This window comes from Adiantum capillus-veneris, chromosome 16, assembly GCF_014529385.1.
Source record: "Adiantum capillus-veneris isolate H3 chromosome 16, ASM1452938v2, whole genome shotgun sequence".
Lineage (NCBI taxonomy): Eukaryota > Viridiplantae > Streptophyta > Polypodiopsida > Polypodiales > Pteridaceae > Adiantum > Adiantum capillus-veneris.
Window position 1 is genome coordinate 15,121,764 of NC_140946.1, and position 23,297 is coordinate 15,145,060.

General features: G+C 50.3%; 1 protein-coding gene across 1 annotated transcript in view; it reads left to right on the forward strand.

Moving 5' to 3' along the window:
* Window positions 1-18,773, forward strand: part of LOC147438605 (Vps51/Vps67 family (components of vesicular transport) protein) — a 160,781-nt gene extending 142,008 nt beyond the window's left edge. The window contains exons 16-20 of the mRNA XM_086484658.1: window positions 17,462-17,533; window positions 17,604-17,654; window positions 17,737-17,970; window positions 18,053-18,229; window positions 18,295-18,773. Coding sequence (XP_086340784.1) covers window positions 17,462-17,533; window positions 17,604-17,654; window positions 17,737-17,970; window positions 18,053-18,229; window positions 18,295-18,408 — 648 coding nt within the window. The 3' untranslated portion in view covers window positions 18,409-18,773. The remainder of the gene's footprint in view (window positions 1-17,461; window positions 17,534-17,603; window positions 17,655-17,736; window positions 17,971-18,052; window positions 18,230-18,294) is intronic.
* The last annotated feature ends 4,524 nt before the right edge of the window (window positions 18,774-23,297 follow it).

Consider the following 23,297-nt stretch of genomic DNA (forward strand, 5'->3'; position numbering starts at 1 on the left):
CTACCGCTCACTCCCCACCTCGCCCCCCCCATGTCTTTGCCGCCCCACCCCGCTTCTCCTCTCCCCCGCCCCCCCCCCTAGCCCCTTCTCCCCCTCCTCCTGCTTCAGTACCACAGTCGGCTCTGGAGACTGGACCCTTGCCGGCGGCCAGGAGATCTCTTGGCAGCGCCTTCGCCACGAGTCGCCTAGCGAGAGAGGGTCAGCCCTTCATGCGGCCCCCATTGCAGATTCAGACATCTCCTCTTGCAACTATCCCTCGTGGTTTGACGAGCTTTGACCTCCGACGCCGCTGGGATTTCTTCGATTACGGGTTTACTCGTTTTCTTGGCGATTCCGCAACAGACCACGAGGCAGCCTGCTTCAGAGTCCACGCTCTGTTCCTCGCCGCTAGGGGGACAGAGGCCTTGGACTCAGCAGTTGGTTTCTTCTTCCCCCTCTGTGGCAGGACTGAGACAGAGTGGTCCCTCGACTCAGTGGTGGGATGGTTGCATACACAGGTTCTCGAGTTCTCTCACCACATGGGAGAACTTGGCGTTACAGATCTGCTGCAGACTTTGTGGCCACTGGCCAAGTTTGCGGTGACTCCCCTAGATTCAGCAGGATGTAGACACATTGTGGTGTACTTTTTTGCTGATACGCAGTGTTTGCCTTGCTATGTATTCATTCATGAGGACTCTTGGACAGAGGAGGTTGCTTTGCGCACGGCTCGCTCTACTTGGGCTTGGACCAGGCACTCACTGCAGTCTCGCCTATCTAGAGGACGCTCGGATGCGGATTACTCCCCATCCAAGCCTGCTTCGAAGATAGCTCGTCTTGCTGCTGCGGCAGCATCTAATCTCTTTCGCTCCCCATGAAGATCGTCTCGTGGAACGTGCAGGGACTCGGTGGGCCCCAGTTTCAGCGACAGCGGGGCCGATTGCGTCAGGAGCTTCAGCGATGCCTTGTGGGAGGAGAGATTGATCTCCTTATGCTTTAGGAGCACCATTTGTCTGAGAGCCGCATTCGGCGATGTGGTCAGATTTTGCGTGGACGCTATGATACCTTTTGGTCAGCTGTTTTTGGACCTGGAGGCATCCAGGGTGGGGTATGTATGACTATTGCGGACTCATTACAGCAGGCCATTGTGGGCAAAGGGATTATTGTACCAGGCAGGGCTCAGTGGATTACTATGCAGGTTCAGGGTAGCCTTGTGGGTTTCCTGAACATCTATGCGCCCTATGTGGCGAGTGCTCGTGCAGAGTTTTGGTCACAGATTGTTGAGTCTTTGCCACAGGTTGACCAGTGGTGTGTAGGAGGGGACTTCAACATGTTGGAGGACCCTTCTGACAGAATCGGAGGCAGCCATGCTACTGTGCATGGAGTCGAGTTAGCAGCTTGGGAGAGGTTTTGTATGACGTTGAGGGTCTTGGATACATGGCTGCATTCTGGCTTTGTGAGGCCTCCAGAGAGTCTTGCCTTCTCTAGATCGGACCGCCGAGTGGGAGGAGTGAATCTATCGCGCATAGATCGCTTCTACACTAGTGACCACTTCAGTGACTTGGGGGGATCAGTGGGCATCCTGGCAGGGACATCCTTCTCGGACCATGCACCAGTGATCCTCACAGTGGCAGACAGGCAGAGGAGTGGGAGCACGATGCTTCGCATCCCAGAGCGGGTCTTGTTGGACTCAGCACTCAGAGAGAGGGTCGAGGCTCTATGGACAGAGGGCATGGACAGCCAGGCTCCACCTGCAGACAGAGTGGCGTCAGGCCTAGCTCAGCTCAGCCACTTCTTTCTCCAGGAGTCTTTGGCTCGACGGGCTGCAGCGAGAGAGGAGGAGCAGCGTCTCAGACGAGGCATTGCTTCACTACAGAGGATGCAGGAGCAGCATCCAGACAGTCCATGGTTGGAGGAGCAGCTTCAGCAGGCTCGACAGGAGCTTGCTTGCACAGAGGAGAGGCGCCATGAGTTTGCCTTCCACCGGCATGCATCTCAGTGGACTCAGGTGGGTGACAGAGTGACAGGTGTTTTTTTTGAGACAGTGGGACCTCGGCACTCGCATGCCAAGGTCAATCAGTTGAGGAGACCCGATGGGTCAGTTGTTTGCGAGCCAGAGGATATGCGTGCAGTTGCTACTGACTTTTACCGTGAGCTACTGTCGGCTGAGCCAGAGTCAGAGAGGCAGGATGCATGCAGGGAGCGGGTTTGGGCACAGATGCCTTGTCTTGTGACTGAGGAGATGCGGCAGAGGCTTGAGTTACCTCTTCAGCTTGAGGAGCTGCACACGGCTCTTAGGGCCCTCCCTCGTGGTAGCTGTCCAGGTGAGGATGGGCTGACTCCCAACTTCTTCTTGGAGTACTGGGACCTGCTTGGCCCAGATCTTTGTAGTGCCTTTCAGTACATTCTGCACACAGGAGTGATGCCGGATAGCATGAGTGAGGGCCTGATTTACCTCATTCCTAAGGAGGGTGGCTCGTTGGATGAGATTCGACAGTGGCGTCCCATCACCATTCTCAACTCAGCCTACAAAATTCTTGCCAAGGCTCTGAGTTTGAGGATTCAGCCACTTTTGGAGAGCCTTATACATGGGACTCAGACAGGTTTTGTCAAGGAACGCAGTATCCTTGACAACATCTTCACTTTTTGGGAGGCTTCTGACCTTGCACGGCTCCGTGGGGAGGACCTTGTGATTCTTCTTCTCGATTTTGAGAAGGCATACGACAGAGTTGACTGGGACTTTCTTGAGGGCACGCTACGTAGGATGGGCTTCTCAGAGGCTTGGATCAGAGGGGTGTCAGCTTTGTACAGACAGGCCCACAGTCAGGTGCTTTTGGCAGGAGGTAGAGGTGAGCGCTTCATGCTCACACGATCGGTCAGACAGGGTTGTCCTCTTGCCCCCTTTCTCTTTCTGTTCTATGCGGAGGCGATGAGCAGATTTTTGGTGTCACTGCAGGTTGGTTTGAGGGGCTTAGCACTCCCTATACGGGGAGATGAGCTTCTGGACGCTGAGTTTGCCGACGACTCAGCCTTGTACTTAGAGGGCCAGGAGGCCAATTTACACAGATGTGGGCAGGCTTTGGAGACCTTCTGCTGTGCATCAGGCGCACTGATCAACTGGAGAAAGACAGTGGCTTTCTCAGTTGGTAGTGCTCCTGTGCCAGATTGGATGCCATGAGAGGGTTTCAGGTGGATTCCTCCAGGGACTGCAGTTCGGTACCTGGGTTGTCAGGTTGGTTTGGATTTGTCCCCCGAGCAGCAGATTGCTCCTCTTCTCCTGTCCATCAGGAGAAAGCTGTTACATTGGAGCTCAGCACGACTTTCGCTGGCTGGTAGAGTAGTAGCTGCCAACCAGGTGTTGTTGGCGACTATGTGGTACATCACTTCTTGCTGGATCTTCTCGAGTTCTTGTATCAGCCAGGTAGAGAGGCTGATGAGGAACTTCCTTTGGTCTGGTCGCGACACTCAGATTGCCCGAGCCAAGGTGGCTTGGTCGGTCATCACACTTCCTTGTTCTCAGGGAGGGCTTGGGATCATCGATCCAGCACAGCAGAGCAGAGCCCTTCTTGGGAAGTTCGTCGTCAGAGGACTTCTTCCAGGCGAGGAGCCCTGGAAGGAGTTCTTGTTGCAGAGGCTTCGTGCCAGGGTGCCTCTGGCAGGAGGCCCTTGGCAACCTTCGACCAGATGGATCTTTACAGAGTTGCGCCGAGTTGGTTTGAGCAGGAGTGTGGAGGACCGATTCGCTGTGAGTTTGCTTCGGTCTTGGGAGCTATTGCGGCGTGGCCTAGAGCAGCGACAGCCGACGTGCACGGAGGAGCGCCTACGGCAGCCCCTCGTCTGGAACCCCATGGTTAGCACTCAGAGAGGCCACTTGGTTGGGAGTAGGCCTCATGTTTCTTGGGGTCCCATGGCAGCAGGTCCAGCGCGCTCTCTAGGTGACTGGCTAGAGTTCACAGGTTTGTCAAAGGAGGTGCAGGTTGTCCAGCTACAGGGCATGAGAGGGGTTCAGAGCATGTGTTAGGACATCTCAGAGTCAGTTCCAGCTGATTGGCTCACGCCTCTCGAGCCAGTAGCACCCCGGTGGATGGGAGCCTTCACACGACTAGAGGTTCTCATTGCAGTCAGGGCTTGCTCAGAGACTGTCCCAGCCCTGTTCTTCGAGCTTGAGGGTGGGGGACGATTACAGAGAGTTGCAGTAGAGGCCCCACAGGTAGCAGAGTGTTGTTTCCAGAGGATCCGAGTTGTGGGCATCTGTGGGAGGACTTGCGTCATAGACCCTGACCCAGCAGCTCTTGAGACAGGACACTGGAGGCTATGGGCTTGGGAGTGCTGTCCACTGGCACGAGTACAGTGGGATCCTGGTGAGTGGCTATGGAGGGACCCATTCTCTTCTGCAGATCGCCCAGGAGTCCCTTTCTTTCAGTACACTGTTCGGCTTGGACGTCATATACTTGCTGCACAGAGAGAGGCCCGCCCCGCTGCAGCACGTCATTGGCAGGAGGAGGGTCTCACAGTTGAGTTCTTGGCAGCTTTTTGGCAGAGGCTGTGGGACTCCAGACAGCCGAGGCGCGTCACCTTGTTCCAGTGGTTGGTTGCACACAGAGCCACAGCAGTAGGGAGCTGGCTTGTACATTGTGGTCTCTCGGCCGCATGTACAGCCTGTGACCAGCTGGTGGAGAGTCAGCGACACTGTCTTTGGGACTGTCCCTCGGCCCAGCAGGTGTGGCTACGAGTTCTTCGGCTGATGCCTGCCCTCTCCACGGCTCGACAGTTCACTTGGGGGGCGGCGGCTTGGTCCACCCTCACGGGCCCGGCACTTCAGTTTGAGCTATCTTCCACCAGCAGGATGATAGTGATGCAGGGGGGTCGACCTACACTCCAGCCTTCTACAGAGCTTACTCCACCGGAGTGGTGCAGTGAGAGAGAGGAGTGTTGGGAGCTCATTAGCGGCCTAACACTTTGGTTCATCTGGCGGGCCCGCTGTTTCCGCATCTTTGAGGCTCGCCTTGTGCCACCAACAAAGACTATTCGTGACTTTTGGCTAGAGCTGATCCATACTCTTAGAGGTTAGCTTGAGGGACTACAGGGCAGCTCCGACCGCATGCGGGAGCGTCGCGAGGCTTTCCTTCGACTCTGGCGCCCTGGGCCTTTCTACACCATAGTCCAGGGTGTGCTCCGATGGCACTACCGTCCACCTATGTGGCTCTTTCCTCCTCCCATCTCTTGATTTAGCCTCATTGTATATATGTTGTTTTTTCATTGGGAGAGTCTCCCCATCATGCTTGTAGTAGCCCTCTCTTGCAGAGGTGGTTGTAGCCCTATGGGCAGTTTTCATTAACTAATAGAAGGATCTTTTTCTCGGAAAAAAAAAAAAAAAAAAAAAAGAACAACTTAACTGAAAGAGATAGACAACAGAAGACGGGGAGTGGCGGAAGTGCACCCCAAGAGAGCACTAGCCCCAAACCTTGGCGCCCCCTTCGGTGTTTCTTTAAATTGCTTGAACTCAGTACGATGCTGGTACTCCACCCTCTACACCTTCGTATTGAAGGGTGCTAGAGAATGAGCCCTCTGCAAATATTCAAAGGCCTTTGGCCTATGAAAAGCAGTTTACATGAAAAGCTTCAAACTCAAAAGCATCTGGCCCGAAAGCACTAGCGCCCAAAAGCTGCCAGCATGTTTTGCGGAAATCCGTACACTGCTCATCATCATGTTAGCGCGAATTGCGGAAGTCCGTATAGCTGCCAGGTGATCATGTCAGTGCGAATTTCGGGAATCGGTACAGTTGCCACGCCATTAGTTCTCCGCGTGTATGCGTGTGTGGGCTTGCTTTATTTTAATGCCTTTATGTCACTTAGGCCCCATTGGACGGGGTCCCATTAGTTGGTCCGCTTCTTCTTCTTTTGCTACTCCTGCTTCTTAGGGTTTAGGCCTCTGGGCCGGGATCTGCAGGTTGGCTGCCACAAACTATTGACGATTCATGCCATTGAAGAACGGAGCCACTGTGTAGATCACTGGCAGAGGGGCCCAAACCCTAAGAAGCAGAAGCAATAGAAGAAGATGACATGGCTCCGGATGTCACGCTGACTGTTGACGTGGCAGACTGTACGGAATTCCGCATTTCATTGACTGTTGACGTGCCAGACTGTACGGATTTCCCTGATTTACGTTGAGAGGTGATGACATGGCACTGTACAGATTTCCGTAATTTGCGTTGGCAGCTTTTGGACAAGATTTTGGATTAGATGCTTTTGAGTTTAAGTCTTTTCATGTAAACTGCTTTTGGGCCTAGTGCCTTTAAATATGAGGCCATGGGCTCATTCTCGGACATGCTTCTGGACGAAGGTGCAAAGGATGGAGTACCGGCTTGTACTTTTATGATGCAATATAAAGAAATACCGGAAGGGACACCAAGGTTTGGGACCAATACTCTCTGGGGTGGAATTCCGCCACTCCGTGTCGCGTGTCGTCTCTCTCTCTCTCTCTCTTTCAGTTCAGTTGTTATTGAAGTACTAAAAGTCTATTCAGTTTGTTCTTTTCCGTTGGCACGTGGTGCGACAGTGGTATCAGAGCGTTAGGCGCGTGCTTTTAGCATACCGGTCCTACAAAAGAGTAGACTACTAGAATTTTATTGGAAGTATCTTCGGGGCCTGACCCTTGACTTACTAGTCACTCCCACCCTTACTTCATCGCGCATTGGGCACGCTCCCGTCTACACTGCTTATGTCTTACAGGGCATAAGCCATAAAGGTCACTTGCAAGAGAAGGATCCGAGATTCGTTTCGAGCTGTTGTTTTTCTCAGAGGCAGTGCTATGCAGTGGTGGAAGTCTATAACTATGGTCACTTGCAAGAGAAGGATCCGAGATTTGTTTCGAGCTGTTGTTTTTCTCAGACGCAGTGCTATGCAGTGGTGGAAGTCTATAACTATCAAGCTGCACACTCCAAGGACTTGGCAAGCTTTCAAGAAAATATTTGCCCGAAGTTATATGGTTTCTGACATCTTCCTTCGGAGTGCAACTTCTGCCAGAGTGGGGTATGCTGAAATGCTTGCCATGGAAACCCTAGCAGATTATAACTTGAAATTTCTCGACATCTCTCAATAGATGTCTATTCACGAGCTAATGACCTTGGAGGTCCGATGTGACTGCTATGTCTTGGGACTACCATCACCGCCACAAGAACACTGTCTGTCCAAGAGCTTATGGACCATGGTGCGGTCAGCTACGACCTTATGGAAGGAACCTTACCCTAATTTTTCTTGGTGTAGGTTTCAGGATGGAAAGTCAGACGACTTTTCGAGTTTTGTTTGAGAGCTTGTTTGAAATTTGTTTGAAATGGATGATATCTGTTTTGAACGTGTCTTGGTGCCAATTTGAACTGTTTGACTCTGGTTTGAATACTGGTTTCAATGATTGGTGATTTTACTCCGGGGTGTAGTAGTGAGAAATGTTGTTTTGGTATTGTTTGAACCTCGGAACGACGCAAATGAGATGTCTGGGTAGCGGTTCGTTGTATGCTAGAAAACCTCCGAACGACACTGACGGGATGTCTTGGGAGCGTTCTATTGCATGCTTGAAAAATATTTGTTATTGTTACTCCCGACCCGAACCTGGATGGTTATGCGGGAGGAGTATTAAGAAGTCTGAGCAATGGTTACTCTTAGCACCTCCAAACGACGCAGGCTGCGGTCTGGGAGGCATTTGGTTGTAAAAGGCCTCTATATCTCCCAGCCCGGACCTTTTTAGGTTTTGCGGGAGGAATGATGAGGGAGTCGTTGAATATCTCCCGGCACGGACCTTGTTAGGTTATGCAGGAGGAGTGTTCATCGGCGACTTTATGTTTCTATGTCTTGTAATATACATATGTGAGCATTTGTGTTGCATTGTGATGTGCCAACCACTGAATATTCTTAATTGGATGAGATTGCCTGGGTATGTAATTTTAGTGCATCAAGGCACTCGTGGAAGATTTGTGCGGTCTGGGTGTGATGGCTAATTTTACTACGCGGGAATATCAAAAGTTCCGAATTGGACGAAAAGAGAAGCCAACTCCTTGATCAAAAGAGCCGAAAGGAGAAGCCGACTCCTTAACAAAAAAAAAAAAAAGAGCAAACTGATTGTTCCTCGGAAATTTTTGAGCTAATTTGAGTTGTTTTGCAGATATGCTGTAATCGCGGACGATTACTCTCTTTCAAGAAGGGAGGATATCACAAATTGGTGACGTGTCAAGCCAGTAAAGAACGGAGCCACTATGCAGATCACTGGCCGAGGGTGTAAACTCTAAGAAGAAGAAGATGACGTGGCAAACTGTACGGAACTCCGGATTTCACGCTGACTGCTGACGTGGCACATTGTACGGAATTTCACGTTTCACGCTCACTGCTAACGTGGCAAATTGTATGGATTTCTGTGATTTGCGCTGACAGGTGTTGACGTGGCACTGTACAGATTTCTGTAATTTGCGCTGGGAGCTTTTGGACAAGATGCTTTTGAGTTTAAGGTCTTTCATGTAAACTGCTTTTGGGCCTAGGGCCTTCAAATATGAGGCCATGGGCTCATTCTACATGCTTCTGGACGAAGGTGTAGAGGACGGAGTTCCGGCTTGTACTTTGATGATGCAATATAAAGAAATACCGAAAGGGGCGCCAAGGTTAGGGGCCAATACTCTCTCGGGTGGAATTCTGGCACTCCGTGTCACGTGTCGTCTCTCTCTTTTTTTTTTCCGAGAAAAAGATCCTTCTATTAGTTAATGAAAACTGCCCATAGGGCTACAACCACCTCTGCAAGAGAGGGCTACTACAAGCATGATGGGGAGACTCTCCCAATGAAAAAACAACATATATACAATGAGGCTAAATCAAGAGATGGGAGGAGGAAAGAGCCACATAGGTGGACGGCAGTGCCATCGGAGCACACCCTGGACTATGGTGTAGAAAGGCCCAGGGCGCCAGAGTCGAAGGAAAGCCTCGCGACGCTCCCGCATGCGGTCGGAGCTGCCCTGTAGTCCCTCAAGCTAACCTCTAAGAGTATGGATCAGCTCTAGCCAAAAGTCACGAATAGTCTTTGTTGGTGGCACAAGGCGAGCCTCAAAGATGCGGAAACAGCGGGCCCGCCAGATGAACCAAAGTGTTAGGCCACTGATGAGCTCCCAACACTCCTCTCTCTCACTGCACCACTCCGGTGGAGTAAGCTCTGTAGCAGGCTGGAGTGTAGATCGCCCCCCCTGCATCACTATCATCCTGCTGGTGGAAGATAGCTCAAACTGAAGTGCCGGGCCCGTGAGGGTGGACCAAGCCGCTGCCCCCCAAGTGTACTGTCGAGCCGTGGAGAGAGCAGGCATCAGCCGAAGAACTCGTAGCCACACCTGCTTGGCTGAGGGACAGTCCCAAAGACAGTGACGTTGACTCTCCACCAAATGGTCACAAGCTGCACATGTGGCCGAGAGACCACTATGCACTAGCCAGCTCCCTACTGCTATAGCTCTATGTGCGACCAGCTACTGAAACAAGGTGACCTCGCCTCGGCTGTCTGGAGTCCCACAACCTCTCCCAAAAGTCTGCCAAGAACACGACTGTGAGACCCTCCTCCTGCCAATGACGTGCTGCAGCGGGGCGGGCCTCTCTCTGTGTTGCTAGTATATGACGTCCCAGTCGAACAATGTACTGAAAGAACGGGACTCCTGGGTGGTCGCAGAAGAGAAGGGGTCCCTCCATAGCCACTCACAAGGATCCCACTGTACTCGTGCCAATGGACAACACTCCCAAGCCCATAGCCTCCAGTGTCCTGTCTCAAGAACTGCTGGGTCAGGGTCTATGACGCAGGTCCTCCCACATATGCTGACTACTCGGATCCTCTGAAAATAGCACTCTGCTACCTGCGGGGCCTCTACTGCAACTCGCTGTAGTCGTCCCCCTACCCTGAAGCTCGAAGAACAGGGCTGAGACAGACTCTGAGCAGGCCCTGATTGAAATGAGAACCTCCAGTTGTGTGAAGGCTCCCATCCACCGGGGTGCTACTGGCTCGAGAGGCGTGAGCCACTCAGCTGGAACTAACTCTGAGATGTCCTGACACATGCTCTGCACCCCTCTCATGCCCTGTAGCTGGAAACCCTGCACCTCCTCTGACAAACCTCTGAACTCTAGCCAGTCACCCAGAGAGCGCGCTGGACTTGCTGCCATGGGACCCCAAGAAACATGAGGCCGACTACCAACCAAGTGGCCTCTCTGAATGCTAACCATGGGGTTCCAGACGAGGGGTTGCCGTAGGCGCTCCTCCGTGCACGTCGGTTGTCTCTGCTCCAGGCCACGCCGTAAGAGTTCCCAAGATCAAAGCAAACTCACAGCGAAGCGGTCCTCCAGTCTCGTGCTCAAACCAACTCGGCACAACTCTGTAAAGATCCATCTGGTCGAAGGTTGCCAAGGGCCTCCTGACTGAGGCACCCTGGCACGAAGCCTCTACAGCAAGAACTCCTTCCAGGGCTCCTGTCCTGGAAAAATTCCTCTGACTACGAACTTCCCAAGAAGGGCTCTGCTCTGCTGTGGTGGATCAATGATCCCAAGCCCTCCCTGAGAACAAGGAAGTGTGATGACCGACCAAGCCACCTTGGCTCGGGCAATCTGAGTGTCACGACCTGACCAAAGGAAGTTCCTGATCAGCCTCTCTATCTGGCTGATACAAGAACTCGAGAAGATCCAGCAAGAAGTGATGTACCACATAGTCGCCAACAACACCTGGTTGGCAACTACTACTCTACCAGCCAGCGAAAGTCGTGCTGAGCTTCAATGTAACAGCTTTCTCTTGATGGACAGGAGAAGAGGAGCAATTTGCTGCTTGGGGGACAAGTCCAAACCAACCTGACAACCCAAGTACCGAACTGCAGTCCCTGGGGGAATCCACCTGAAACCCTCTCCTGACATCCAATTTGGCACAGGAGCACTGCCAACCGAGAAAGCCACTGTCTTTCTCCAATTGATCAGTGCGCTCGATGCACAACAGAAGGTCTCCAAAGCCTGCTCACATCTGTGCAGATTGGCCTCCTGGCCCTCTAAGTACAAGGCTGAGTCATTGGCAAACTCAGCGTCTAGTAGCTCATCTCCCCGAGTAGGGAGTGCTAAGCCCCACAGACCAACCTGCTGTGACACCAAAAATCTGCTCATCGCCTCCGCATAGAACAGAAAGAGAAAGGGGGCAAGAGGACAACCCTGTCTGACCGAGCGTGTGAGCATGAAGCGCTCACCTCTACCTCCTGCCAAAAGCACCTGACTGTGAGCCTGTCTGTACAAAGCTGACAGCCCTCTGATCCAAGCATCTGAGAAGCCCATCCTGCGTAGAGTGCCCTCTAGAAAGTCCCAGTCAACTCTGTCGTATGCCTTCTCAAAATCGAGAAGAAGAATCACAAGGTCCTCCCCACGGAGCCGTGCCAGGGCAGAAGCCTTCCAGAAAGTGAAGATGTTGTCAAGGATACTGTGTTCCTTGACAAAACCTGTCTGAGTCTCATGTATAAGGCTCTCCAAAAGTGATTGAATCCTCAAACTCAGAGCCTCGGCAAGAATTTTGTAGGCTGAGTTGAGGATGGTGATGGGGCGCCACTGTCGAATCTCATCCAAGGAGCCACCCTCCTTTGGAATGAGGTAGATCAGGCCCTCACTCATGCTATCAGGCATCACTCCTGTGTGCAAAAAGTACTGAAAGGCACTACAAAGATCTGGGCGAAGCAGGTCCCAGTACTCCAAGAAAAAGCTGGGAGTAACGCATCCTCACTTGGATAGCTACCACGAGGGAGGGCCCTAAGAGCCGTGTGCAACTCCTCAAGCTGAAGTGGCATCTCTAGCCTCTGGCGCATCTCCTCTGTCACAAGACAAGGCATGTGTGCTCAAACCTGCTCCCTGCATGCATCCTGCCGCTCTGACAGGGGCTCAGCCGAGAGTAACTCACGGTAAAAGTCAGTAGCAACGGCACGCATATCCTCGGGCTCACAAGCAACTGACCCATCAGGTCTCCTCAACTGATTGACCTTGGCATGCGAGTGCCGAGGTCCCACTGTCTCAAAAAAACCACCAGTCACTCTGTCACCCACCTGAGTCTACTGAGATGCCTGTCGGTGGAAGGCAAACTCATGACGCCTCTCCTCTGTGCTAGCAAGCTTCTGTCGAGCCTGTTGTAGCTGCTCCTCCAACCATGGACTGTCTGGATGCTGCTCCTGCATCCTCTGTAGTGAAGCAATGCCTCGTCTGAGACGCTGCTGCTCCTCTCTCGCTGCAGCCCGGCGAGCCAGAGACTCCTGAAGAAAAAAGTGTCTAAGTTGAGCTAGGCCTAAGGCCACTCTGTCTGCAGGTGGAACCTGGCTGTCCATGCCCTCTGTCCAGAGAGCCTCTACCCTCTCTCTGAGTGCTGAGTCCAACAAGAGCCGCTCTGGGATGCGAAGCATCGTGCTCCCACTCCTCTGCCTGTCTACCACTGTGAGGATCACTGGTGCATGGTCCGAGAAGGATGTCCCTTCCAGGATGCCCACTGATCCCCCCAAGTCACTGAAGTGGTCACTAGTGTAGAAGCGATCTATCCGCGATAGATTCACTCCTCCCACTCTACGGTCCGATCTAGAGAAGGCAAGACTGGCTGGAGGCCTCACAAAGCCAGAGTGCTGCCATGTATCCAAGACCCTCAAAGTCATACACAACCTCTCCCAAGCTGCTAACTCGACTCCATGCATAGTAGCATGGCTGCCTCCAATCCTGTCAGAAAGGTCCTCCAACATGTTGAAGTCCCCTCCTACACACCAATGGTCGGCCTGCGGCAAAGACTCAACAATCTGTGACCAAAACTCTGCACGAGCACTCGCCACATTGGGCGCATAGATGTTCAGGAAGCCCACAAGGCCACCCTGAACCTGCATAGTAATCCACTGAGCCCTGCCTGGCACAATAATCTCTCTGCCCACAATGGCCTGCTGCAATGAATCCGCAATAGTCATACATACCCCACCTTGGATGCCTCCAGGTCCAAAAGCAGCTGACCAAAAGGTATCATATCGTCCATGCAAAATCTGACCACATCGCCGAATGCTGCTCTCACACAGATGGTGCTCCTGAAGCATAAGGAGATCAATCTCTCCTCCCACAAGGCAACGCTGAAGCTCCTGACGCAATCGGCCCCATTGTCGCTGAAAGTGGGGCCCACCTAGTCCCGGCACGTTCCATGAGACAATCCTCATGGGGAGCAAGAGAGAACAGATGCTACCGCAACAGCAAGACGGGCTATCTTCGAGGTTGGCTTGGATGGGGAGTAATCCGCATCCGAGCGTCCTCTAGATAGGCGAGACTGCAGTGAGTGCCTAGCCCAAGCCCAAGCAGAGCGAGCTCTGCGTAAAGCAACCTCCTCTGTCTAGGAGTCCTCATGAATGTATACATAGCAAGGCAAACACTGCGTATCAGCAAAGAAGTACACCACAATGTGCCTACATCCTGTTGAGTCTGGGGGTGTCACCGCAAACTTGGCCAATGGCCACAAAGTCTGCAGCCAATCTGTAACTCCAAGTTCTCCCATGTGCTGAGAGATTTCGAGAACCTGTGTATGCAACCATCCCAACACTGAGTCGAGGGACCACTCTGTCTCGGCCCTACCACAGAGGGGGAAGGAGAAACCAACTGCTGAGTCCAAGGCCTCTGTCCCCCTAGCGGCGAGGAACAAAGCATGGACCCTGAAGCAGGCTGCCTCGTGGTCTGTTGCGGAATCGCCGAGAAAGCGAGTGAACCCGTAGTCGAAGAAGTCCCAGTGGCGTCGGAGGTCAATGCTCGTCAGACCACGAGGGATAGTTGCAAGGGAAGATGTCTGAATCTGCAGAGGGGTCCGCAAGAAGGGCTGACCCTCTCTCGCTAGGCGACTCGTGGCAAAGGTGCTGCGAAGAGATCTCCTAGCCGTCGGAGAGGGACCAGTCTCCTGAGTCGACTGTGGAACTGGAGCAGGAGGGGGGGGAGAAGGAGCCGGGGGGAGCGGAGGAGAAGAGGGGCGGGATGGGGCGACTGAGGTAGAGGGGCGACGGGAGTAGAAGGCGGGGGGGAGGATGAGGAGGAGGGGAACTCTGAAGGGGGAGCGGCTGTCGAGGGTGAAGCGGAGGTGGAGGCTGGCGTAGGGGACTCCTTCTGCTCAAGAGGACCAAAGCGGTTCCCCGTGGGAACCCACTGCTACTGAGTAGGCACGTGAGGGCCACTCTGAGTGCCAGGCTGTCGCTGTGGCCCCTGGCGTCGACGACCACGGGCTTGCTGCCACCCCTCCTCTGCTGGAGCCCCAAGCTCGGAGGGTGGCTCTGAATCTGTGCGGTGTGCCGCTGACTGTGGCTGCGGCCCAGCCCTGGCAGGCTGGGGCTGAGACTGTGGTGCAGGTCACGGCCTCCTCCGTGGACAGGCCTTCGCTAGGTGGTCCATCTGTCGGCAAATGAAGCACTGGTCCGGGAGGCCCGAGTACTCCACACTGTGTCTAAAACAACCCCCACTCACCCGAGGCAGAAGGATGACTTTCGGGAGCGTGTGGTATCTCTGACCAAAACTCGAACTGAGGGGATGCCAGCCGCCTTGGTAGCCACTGATGCTGCCATACGAGGTGTCTCCAGGACAGTCCCGATGGCGGAGCCGATCTTGGAAAGAAGTGGTAGGTACTCCCTCCGTAAACCCGGAAAGCAGACTGAGATGGGGATGTCTGCCTCCTCTACTAGAACATCCGAAGTCGGGTCAAAACCATGTCGCCACTGTCGAAAGTGGGCGCGTGATGCTCGGATGGCAAGTGGACTCATAGCTATGACCTTGGACGCCATCTCGGAGGTCTCGAACTCGATCTGATAGTACCCCCGTCCGAGAATCTGGACATCCAAGATCTTGCCCACCTCTGCGAGAAGGCGGGCCTGGAGAAGGTCTCGCAGCTCTCCTCTGCTAGGTCGGGTGCCGAGAATCTTGCAGATGACCGAAGTCGCCTGCAATCGCTCTACCTCTGCGGCAAGGCTCCCTTGCTCTGTCGGCGAGAGAGCAAGTCGAATGGTGGGCTCAGCGGGGTCGGGCGAGGGGGCTTCTGGCAAGTCCCGCTGTGGCGAAGCTGGAGCCTCCATCTGTGTCTACTGCTGTGTCGTAAGAAGAGGTCGACGGGTGGACGCTGCAATTAGGCGCAAGAGACACTACCCCAAAGAATGAAGCAATGCCATGGAGGCCGAATTGCAGGGGTTGACGGGGAGAAACCGAGGCGGGCGGAAAGACGGGCCGGGGGGGGGGGGGGGGCAGCGGGTTGGGGAAGGTGGAAGCTCTGGCGGCAGCAGGAGGAGGGGGTGACGGGGGCGGCAGTGGCTAAAAGGCAGCGCGGGCAGGCAGCGGGCGGGCTGGCAGGGGGCGGCACAGGCTGGCAGGCAGCGCGGGGGTGGGCAGCGGGGCAGAAGGGCAGGGGGGGGAGGCAGCGGGCTGAGGTGTGGGGGGGGCGATGGTGTGGGGGGGGGGGGGGGGCGATAGGTGAAGCAGCAGCAATGAGCCCGTTTTTTTTATCAACTCAGCCTTGTCGTCTCTCCCTCTTTCAGTTCATTTGTTATTAAAGTGCTAAAAGTCTGTTCAGTCCGTTCTTTTCCGTTGGCACGTAGTGTCCGTCTTGTGACATTGGCTCCGTTCTTCAATGGCTTGACACGTCAGCAATTTGTGTGTGTGTGTGTGTGTGAGAGAGAGAGAGAGAGAGAGAGAGAGAGAGAGAGAGAGAGAGAGAGAGAACGGCACGATGGAGTTCCGCACTCAGATACATTGACCCGCTGCCCCAGGGACTGATGCTCCTTCTGGTATTTCTTTATTCTTGAGTCGCAAAAGTATAACTTCTGAATTTCCCACTCTCTTCGAGACTTTGCATCTAGATCCTTTTTAAGGAGTGGCCCTTTGGACACTTATAAACTGACAAGGATTCCCCAAAAGGAGAGCCCCAAAAGTGTGTAATCCAAAAGCACTCATACCTGAAACATCTGCTTTGAAAAGCCCATGCAAACTTTGCCAAAATTCGCCAACGCAAAATGCGGAAATCCGTACAGCTTGCCACGTCATCATGTTGATATTCTTGGTTTAGGCCCCATGGCTGGTGCTCATAAGTTTTTCAAGTCGGTAGGGGTTAGGATTTCTAATCCTTAACTCCTTTTAGGCCCTCCGCCCATCTTCTGGGTTTAGTTCCTTGTCCTCTCAGTCTATTTCCTCCTAGTTGGGCATGCCATGTCACCAACTTGTGGCACCTTTCTTCTTCGAAGCTCTCTGACCAGTTCACTTGCTTCTTCAAAACTCTTCGATGAACTATCAGCTAGTTCCCTTGGTTCTTTCTTTTCCGTGGAATACCTTTACTCTGTTGATGTGGACATTGGTTTGTCCGTCGTATATGTCAATGAGCCGGCATGCGTACTAAAACCTTGTTTGGCATGACCCATAAGTTTTTGAATGGAGTCAGACCTATGTTCCAGGCAAAATCACCGTATCTCTTTTGGTAATCCACAACAAAACCACTCAATCTGGTCCTTCAAAGTGATCCTCCGAAACGAGGACACTGGCAATAATGTATCCCAAAACCTATGGCAATAGTCGTCTAATGTGCCTTCCTTGGTCATCCTCGGGCGATTTCAGGTTGTGATGACATCTTCTTCATAATCTTTCATCAACCGTGCAAAAGTGAAAATTCTCTTGAGTTTTACCCACTTCCTAGGTGCTTCCTAGTGCAACAATAGAGTAGACCACCATGTTTGTGCCTTTCCTTTTAGAGAGAGAGACGGTGAGATTTCCCTATCGGGCAAGTGTGAGAAAATGCCAGACAAGAGGATAGAGAGGGGAATGCATGCACCCCAAATACTGGCATGTCGCTGCAAGAGATGTATACAAAGGTCCCCCCAAGGCCCCTTGTATTGGGGCCATCTGCACTCTTGACCCCACAAATCCTCCACAAAATCAAAAAATTGGGGGGGGGGGGGACTACAATTGCCAACGAAACCCCACATAAGTGGCACTGCCTCCATAAGGACCTAGGATAGGGGTACTTCTCACTGGTAGGCTACTCGGTAGGGTGCGCAGACGGCAAAACAGGCCGGGCAGAGAAGTCTATGTTACACACGTCCTGGCACAGATAAAACTTCCCTTACTCCCTATCATATGCTTCTGGGAGATACTACTGGAGCCACCACAGATAGGTGGTGGAACTCTAACAGGAGGGAAAAGCCAACCTACTTTCTATATGCAAAAAGTAGTCGAACAGGTGGACAATGGACCATTCTAAATATCAGGCCCCACCTGGAAATGTAAAGTTAGGATCTGCAATTTCTCATCATTCCAAAACATGGTTATCTCTTTTCGAGCCATTGGATTATTTTTTCTTTTATTGAGCCATTGAATGATTGCCAATGACCCTATAATCTTCAAACTGAGTGTCAAGTCTTGTATGTGGCCAACACGGAGTTCAGTTTCTAACTTTTTATGGGCCATTATTTACATGTTCTTTGCAGTATATTTCGATACAATCAAAGAAACTTTCTATGTTGATCAAGAAAAGTGTCACAACACCAAATTGGCTCAAAGTAAGATTCTTTTGAACCTTTTACTGTGCACTTCTGTGAGGAGCTGTTTCTGATGCTGGATGGTTTTTAGTACAAGGAGCCACGGGAGGTCCGCATGTTCGTGGATTTACTTTTACAGGAGGTTAGTTTTGATTATCTGAAGCTAGGTTCGCTTATGCCCTCAACTCCATTCAAACTTTCGCCTTTCATCCATGTCTGTTTAGGTTGAATGCATGAGCAGAGAGGTGAAGCAGTTACTGGATCCTGGAACTGTACGAACACATCGACGATCAGATAGCACAGGCAGTGCCGGTTCTTCAAGAAGCAATCCACTACGGGAAGAAAGGAGTAGCAGGACAAGCATATCTCAAAGGGCGAGGAGTCGCTTGCTTGAAAGAGACGTGGCAAAGCTGTTCAAACAGAAGATTGAGGTTTTTACAAAGCTAGAGTTCACACAGGTGTGCAAATTGTGCATCTGGGACTTCGTGTCAGATAGATTCAAAAGGTGTCTGATTTCAAGTTTCTCTCTGCTTGTTTCAGACATCTGTCATATCTGCTGTCATCAAAATGTGCCTGAAGAGCTTCCAGGAGTATGTTCGCCTTGAAACGTTTAGCAGGAGCGGGTTCCAACAAATACAAGTGGATACACAATATTTGCGTGAGGCCTTGCGGGAAGTGGTTGACGACGAAGCAATTGTTCACTTTCTTCTGGATGAGGTGAGATAGTGTAGGTGAGCTACTGTATGAAGTAGCATCAGTTAATTTTCTGTCCGAATTTGCAGGTTTGCTCTGCTGCAGCTGAGCGCTGCCTTGATGCAATTCCTTTTGAACTGGCCATTCTTGATAAACTGGTTCAAGCGAAGAGAGCCAAAAGAGCAGAAAGCAGTGGTAGTTAGCTTCGTTTGGAGTTTTCAGGTTTTCCAGCCTCAGGAAAGTGGCAAAAGTCAAAGTCATACTTGGCAGCCAAGGGACACAGAGCTCTCTTTCAGGATATTAAGCACAAGATTCCAGGTCCTCAATGTTCAAATGGTGCAACTTGAGACAAGGTCGGGCGGAAGAAAGCTATGGAAGTGCACCTAACCCCTTCATCTTCAATGTAAGCCATGCATGTAGCCGTTAATGTTTTTTTTATTATAATCACAAATCTGTTGTTGTCTGCAATATAGTATTACAGAGTATGTGTACCATTTTTCGCTGAATAACATTTTTGTAATCATGTAATAAGCTATAGTTATTGTGCCAATCATTGCTCTTTCCATGATAGGTAGTTTTTCCATTTACCCACAGTAATTGAGTCCATAAATTTTGAAGCTACCTTCAAAGTGCAGTGTCAAAAATTCAGAAGGATGTAAACTTGATTCATTTCCAGCCTGATTGGATTTGAAATAAATGGCAAGAGAAAATGCTGGTTAGCAGATAGTATTTGACTTGATCAGTTCGACCAAATTGTCCAATTTGAAGGCTTGCAACTTCAGATGAATGGTTGCTTGGGTGATATATTGTAATCAAAAGCAAGTGTGATCGTTGGTTAGAGTAGAAAATTGAAAATATTGGTTAATTAGAGGGGCATATTTTGTGTGGTTCTTTTGACAGCAAGCATTTGCACACTGGTTTGTAGTGAAGGTTGTGGTGCATGGGTGAAGTTTTTTGATCAATTTGGTCAGTGAAAATTGTTGTGCATGTGCTCTTTGTCTTTGGTCATATAATCACAAGTTATGCCAGTTGTTTTGCCTGCCACATTTGGAAGCATCTACTAGGTTGTCGCAGAACAAAGTGGACATTTAGTATTTGATAGAATGCTTTGATGGAGAACCTCAACACCACCCACCCACCCACCCCCCCCCCCCCCCCCCCCCCCCCCCCCTCCTCTTGTCCGTGCTCAAAGAACCACCAAGCACAACACCCTTCTCCCATAGCCCCCTGCGTGAATTCTCCCACCCGTCAACGTCTTGCTTAAGGCCACCTGCCTTCGACGTGAAAGGCATCAAAAGGCCTTCCTTTCGCATCTGGTGAAAACAGCACAGAGCTTCTATTTGCCACCAATGTATGCACAAAACTAGCGATGCTTGGAAGATAGTTATTAACCTTTGAACTGTGTGTGTGTGTGTGTGTGTGAGAGAGAGAGAGAGAGAGAGAGGGAGAGAGAGCATCGTGTGCTACTGCATGCAAACAAATAGTAGCACGAAAGAGAGGAGAAAAGTTTTAAGCAGTACAAACAAGAGAATCTCCCTGTATTGTACCGCATTTCTTTTTTCAAAATCGTTCCTCCATTAATATGCATTTCCTAAAGGCTTCAAAATGAATAAATTCACAACATACATGGAAAGTCCAATTACATCATGCAAGGTGAAACTCTAAAGAGAAGAAAACAAGAAAGGAAAGAAAGGCAAAGATGAAAAATACAAATCTACCAATGCACAATCAACCACCTCTTTATATGGATATGAAAAGTCTTTCTACTTTCCATTTCCTAAACTTACCCTTTACTTATGCATTTAATATGTCTGGAAAGGACTTTTATTTTTCCAAGATTTAAGAACCCTATTTGAAAGCTATACCTATTGGCCTCAAAAATAAATATATTCACTACTTACATAGTGAAAGGACACTCTAAAGAGAAGAAAACGTTAAAGAGATATCAAGCAAAGAAAAACACAAATGTAGTAGTGTGCAATCATTCTTGTCTTATTTAATTAAAAAATGTCTTGATTTTCACTTCTATGGGTCTTTTTATTTCCTAAACTCACCTCTCACTTATTTCCTTTGATGTTTCGAAAGGCTTTATAATTTTGCGGGATTTGGGAGACTTGATACGTTTGTGTGAATGCAAGCCATTTTTCTTTGCCATAGGTAACCTTTTGTAAATACATTCTCTCAATCGGAAAAGAATCCAGTGAGTTTTTTTAGGTATTCGTTCTGTTGACATCATTTGAGTGGATTGCAAGTATTGTAAAAAATAAATATCTTTTTTAAGGGTTGTCTAGTAGGTCCCCAAAACGAGTTTTTTTCATCTATTAAGCGGAATCCTGTGAGATGCTCTCAAAGGCTTAAGTCTTAAGGGAAAAAAATAGGAGAGACGTACGCATGCATGTGGAGGGAAGAGAGAGAGAGAGAGAGAGAGAGAGAGAGAGAGAGAGAGAGAGATGGGCATTATGTGCTGTGCAATGAAGGTGGAGACAAATGGAGATTTTTTTTTTTAATGCTGATAGGAGCCATGGTGTGCGTGTTGTCGGCATCTTGAAGGAGCAGGGCAGAATGCCAAGGGAGGGGTGTCGGTGCCATCACGAGGTGCCACAGTCTGAGATTGGAGCCAGGAATGCGCAACGCAGATGGTTTGTTCGACACCGCGGAGAGAGAGAGAGAGAGAGAGAGAGAGAGAGAGAGAGAGAGAGAGAGAGAGAGAGGGACGGGCTCTGTGGCGGAAAACGATCCAGGCTAGGGGGGAGCTTGCTTGCGACATTGTTACATGGCAAAGGATGAGCACAGGCGATGAGGTTCTCTCGTCTGCTCTAGACGACGTGTCTCTGCAGGCAAGACCATCAGGGGAGGGGAGAGCTTGCTTGCGAAGCGGAACAAGGGGATCGCGTGCATGGGCTCCAATTGAGACGCTAATTGTTAAAGTTAGAAAGTAGAAGGAATCTTCTGCACAAATTAATTAATGGATCCAACTTAGACCCAGTAGTAGAGAATACTCAACAATTGCGAATATCTTTTTAAGGGTTGTCTATTAGGTTGAATCACACGTCCGTAGACTATTGGTAATATTCATTGTCACTCACATATCTCAAAGTAGATTGATTAGTTAAAAACACCATGAACATGTATGCAATGCAATTCCATATGTATGTTATTTTTGGCCCTTTTTACTAATCAGAAGAGGGTTTAAAAAGCACACACACAATGTTTTGATTCGTGGATAAGTTAGTGAGTATTCATTGTTTCAAGAACAAGTCAAGAAAATGATGAAGCATTGATTTGGAAATTGGTTTAAGTGGAGTTGACCTTGTTCACATTGTACCCTTGCTCTTGTACCAGCTCGTCTGCCTTCACCTCACATCCCCCTTGTCACTATATGGAACGTCCATATGGCTTAGAGGGGAGCTAGGGCCCAAATTTGCGGGCGAGGGGGCTTTAATCTCAACCATTGAATCATGCAGTGAAATGGGGGTGAACTAGGGGTGCGTGAACTGGGGGTGAACTAGGGTGATCATGTGTCATGCCAACATGGGTAGTGACATGCGCTAGCATGATGGTAGGGTATTTGTGTGGCAACCGAGAGGTCTTGGATTCGACCCACACCTGCTAGGCGAGTGAAGTAGGGGTGAACTCCGGGCGTCGAGTTCACCCCTAGTTCACTCCCTAGTTCACCCCTAGTTCATCACGTGATGGGACAACTGAGATCAAAGGCGCTCCACATGCCCAAATTTGGACCCTATCCCTCTTGGCTAGACCTGTGCGAGATAGTGACGAGGATCACATCCTCTGTTGCCATCAAGGCCTAAAATTGACAGGCATAGTAGAAATTTCTTTTGACGAGCAATTTTCCAAGACCCCTTAAACCTTTCATATGCTTTGTGTAATGCAATCAACTTACATAATTTGCCATATATAATGTAAATTTAAGGGTCTAAACATGAAAAATGACAGACAATTTTGAGATTCTAATATGTCAAATGATAGGAGGTTTTCTTGAAGTACCTATTTTGACAGGCAAAATAGCCCTTAACAGGAAGAATAGGTGTCAATGTTAGGCCCTGGTTGCCATCCTCCTACTACAAATAGATTGGCAGAGGTCACTGCAAGTGGCATGGATATGCTGGCAGAGATTACGTATTTATCATCAACCTTCAGGACTCTCATGTACGACCTCTTAATGTCGAGACCCGACATAGCAACTGTAGTGGGAGCGTTTGCAGCTGGGGTTGTTAGTCGTGCGATGACTGACACTAGCATGATACATCATGGAGAAATGCAAGTCATTAAAAGATACCTTTAGGGTATGCATGCTAAATCTAGCAGAGATGTATGCTTTCACACACCGCTAGAGTCTACACGATGACATGCATTAGCATCGAGAGAGCAAGTGGGCACAGGTTGAGATGAGTTTCCTCCCTTAACCTACTGTACATACTACTAGGTCCTATAGTAGTACCACTTATCGGCACATTCACCTTTAAGTGGGAGGTTGTTGGGTTAAAGGCGTTGTGTCTCTTACTCGGTTAGATATATCAAAGAAGTCAGACTGTCCATTACATGTACACACCTTATTCTTTACTAAATAGAAGAATAATGGGCTCTCTCACACACATAGTGTTGAGCTGCTCCACCCACATCCTGTGTTCTCTCCCTCTTCCCTTCTCACTCTCCACACATGCACCGCATTCGTGCACTCACAGTTGCCTCTTAAGTCTTTGCTTGCCTTGAGAGTGTTTGTGAGTGTTCTCTCTCTTGCTCCTGCTTCTAGGACTTGCCCCCCCTTGTGCAGGGATTGCTTTGACTTTTAGCATCTCAAGCACCTTAGGCTTCAAGCATGTCAAGCACCTTAATCATCAAGCATGACAAGCACCTCAAGCACCTTAGTTAGCAAGCACAACAAGCACCTCAAGCACCTTAGTCACCAACCACTACAAGCACCTCAAGCTTGGGCAAGGTTCCCACCTCAAGGTTAGCCCCATCTTGCTTAAGGTCCTATGTCTAAGGACTTTTAACACTAACCTTTGATAAATCAAGATATAAAAGGTAAAAACCAAACGAAAATGTTTGTATAGGGGTTGGACCATACACC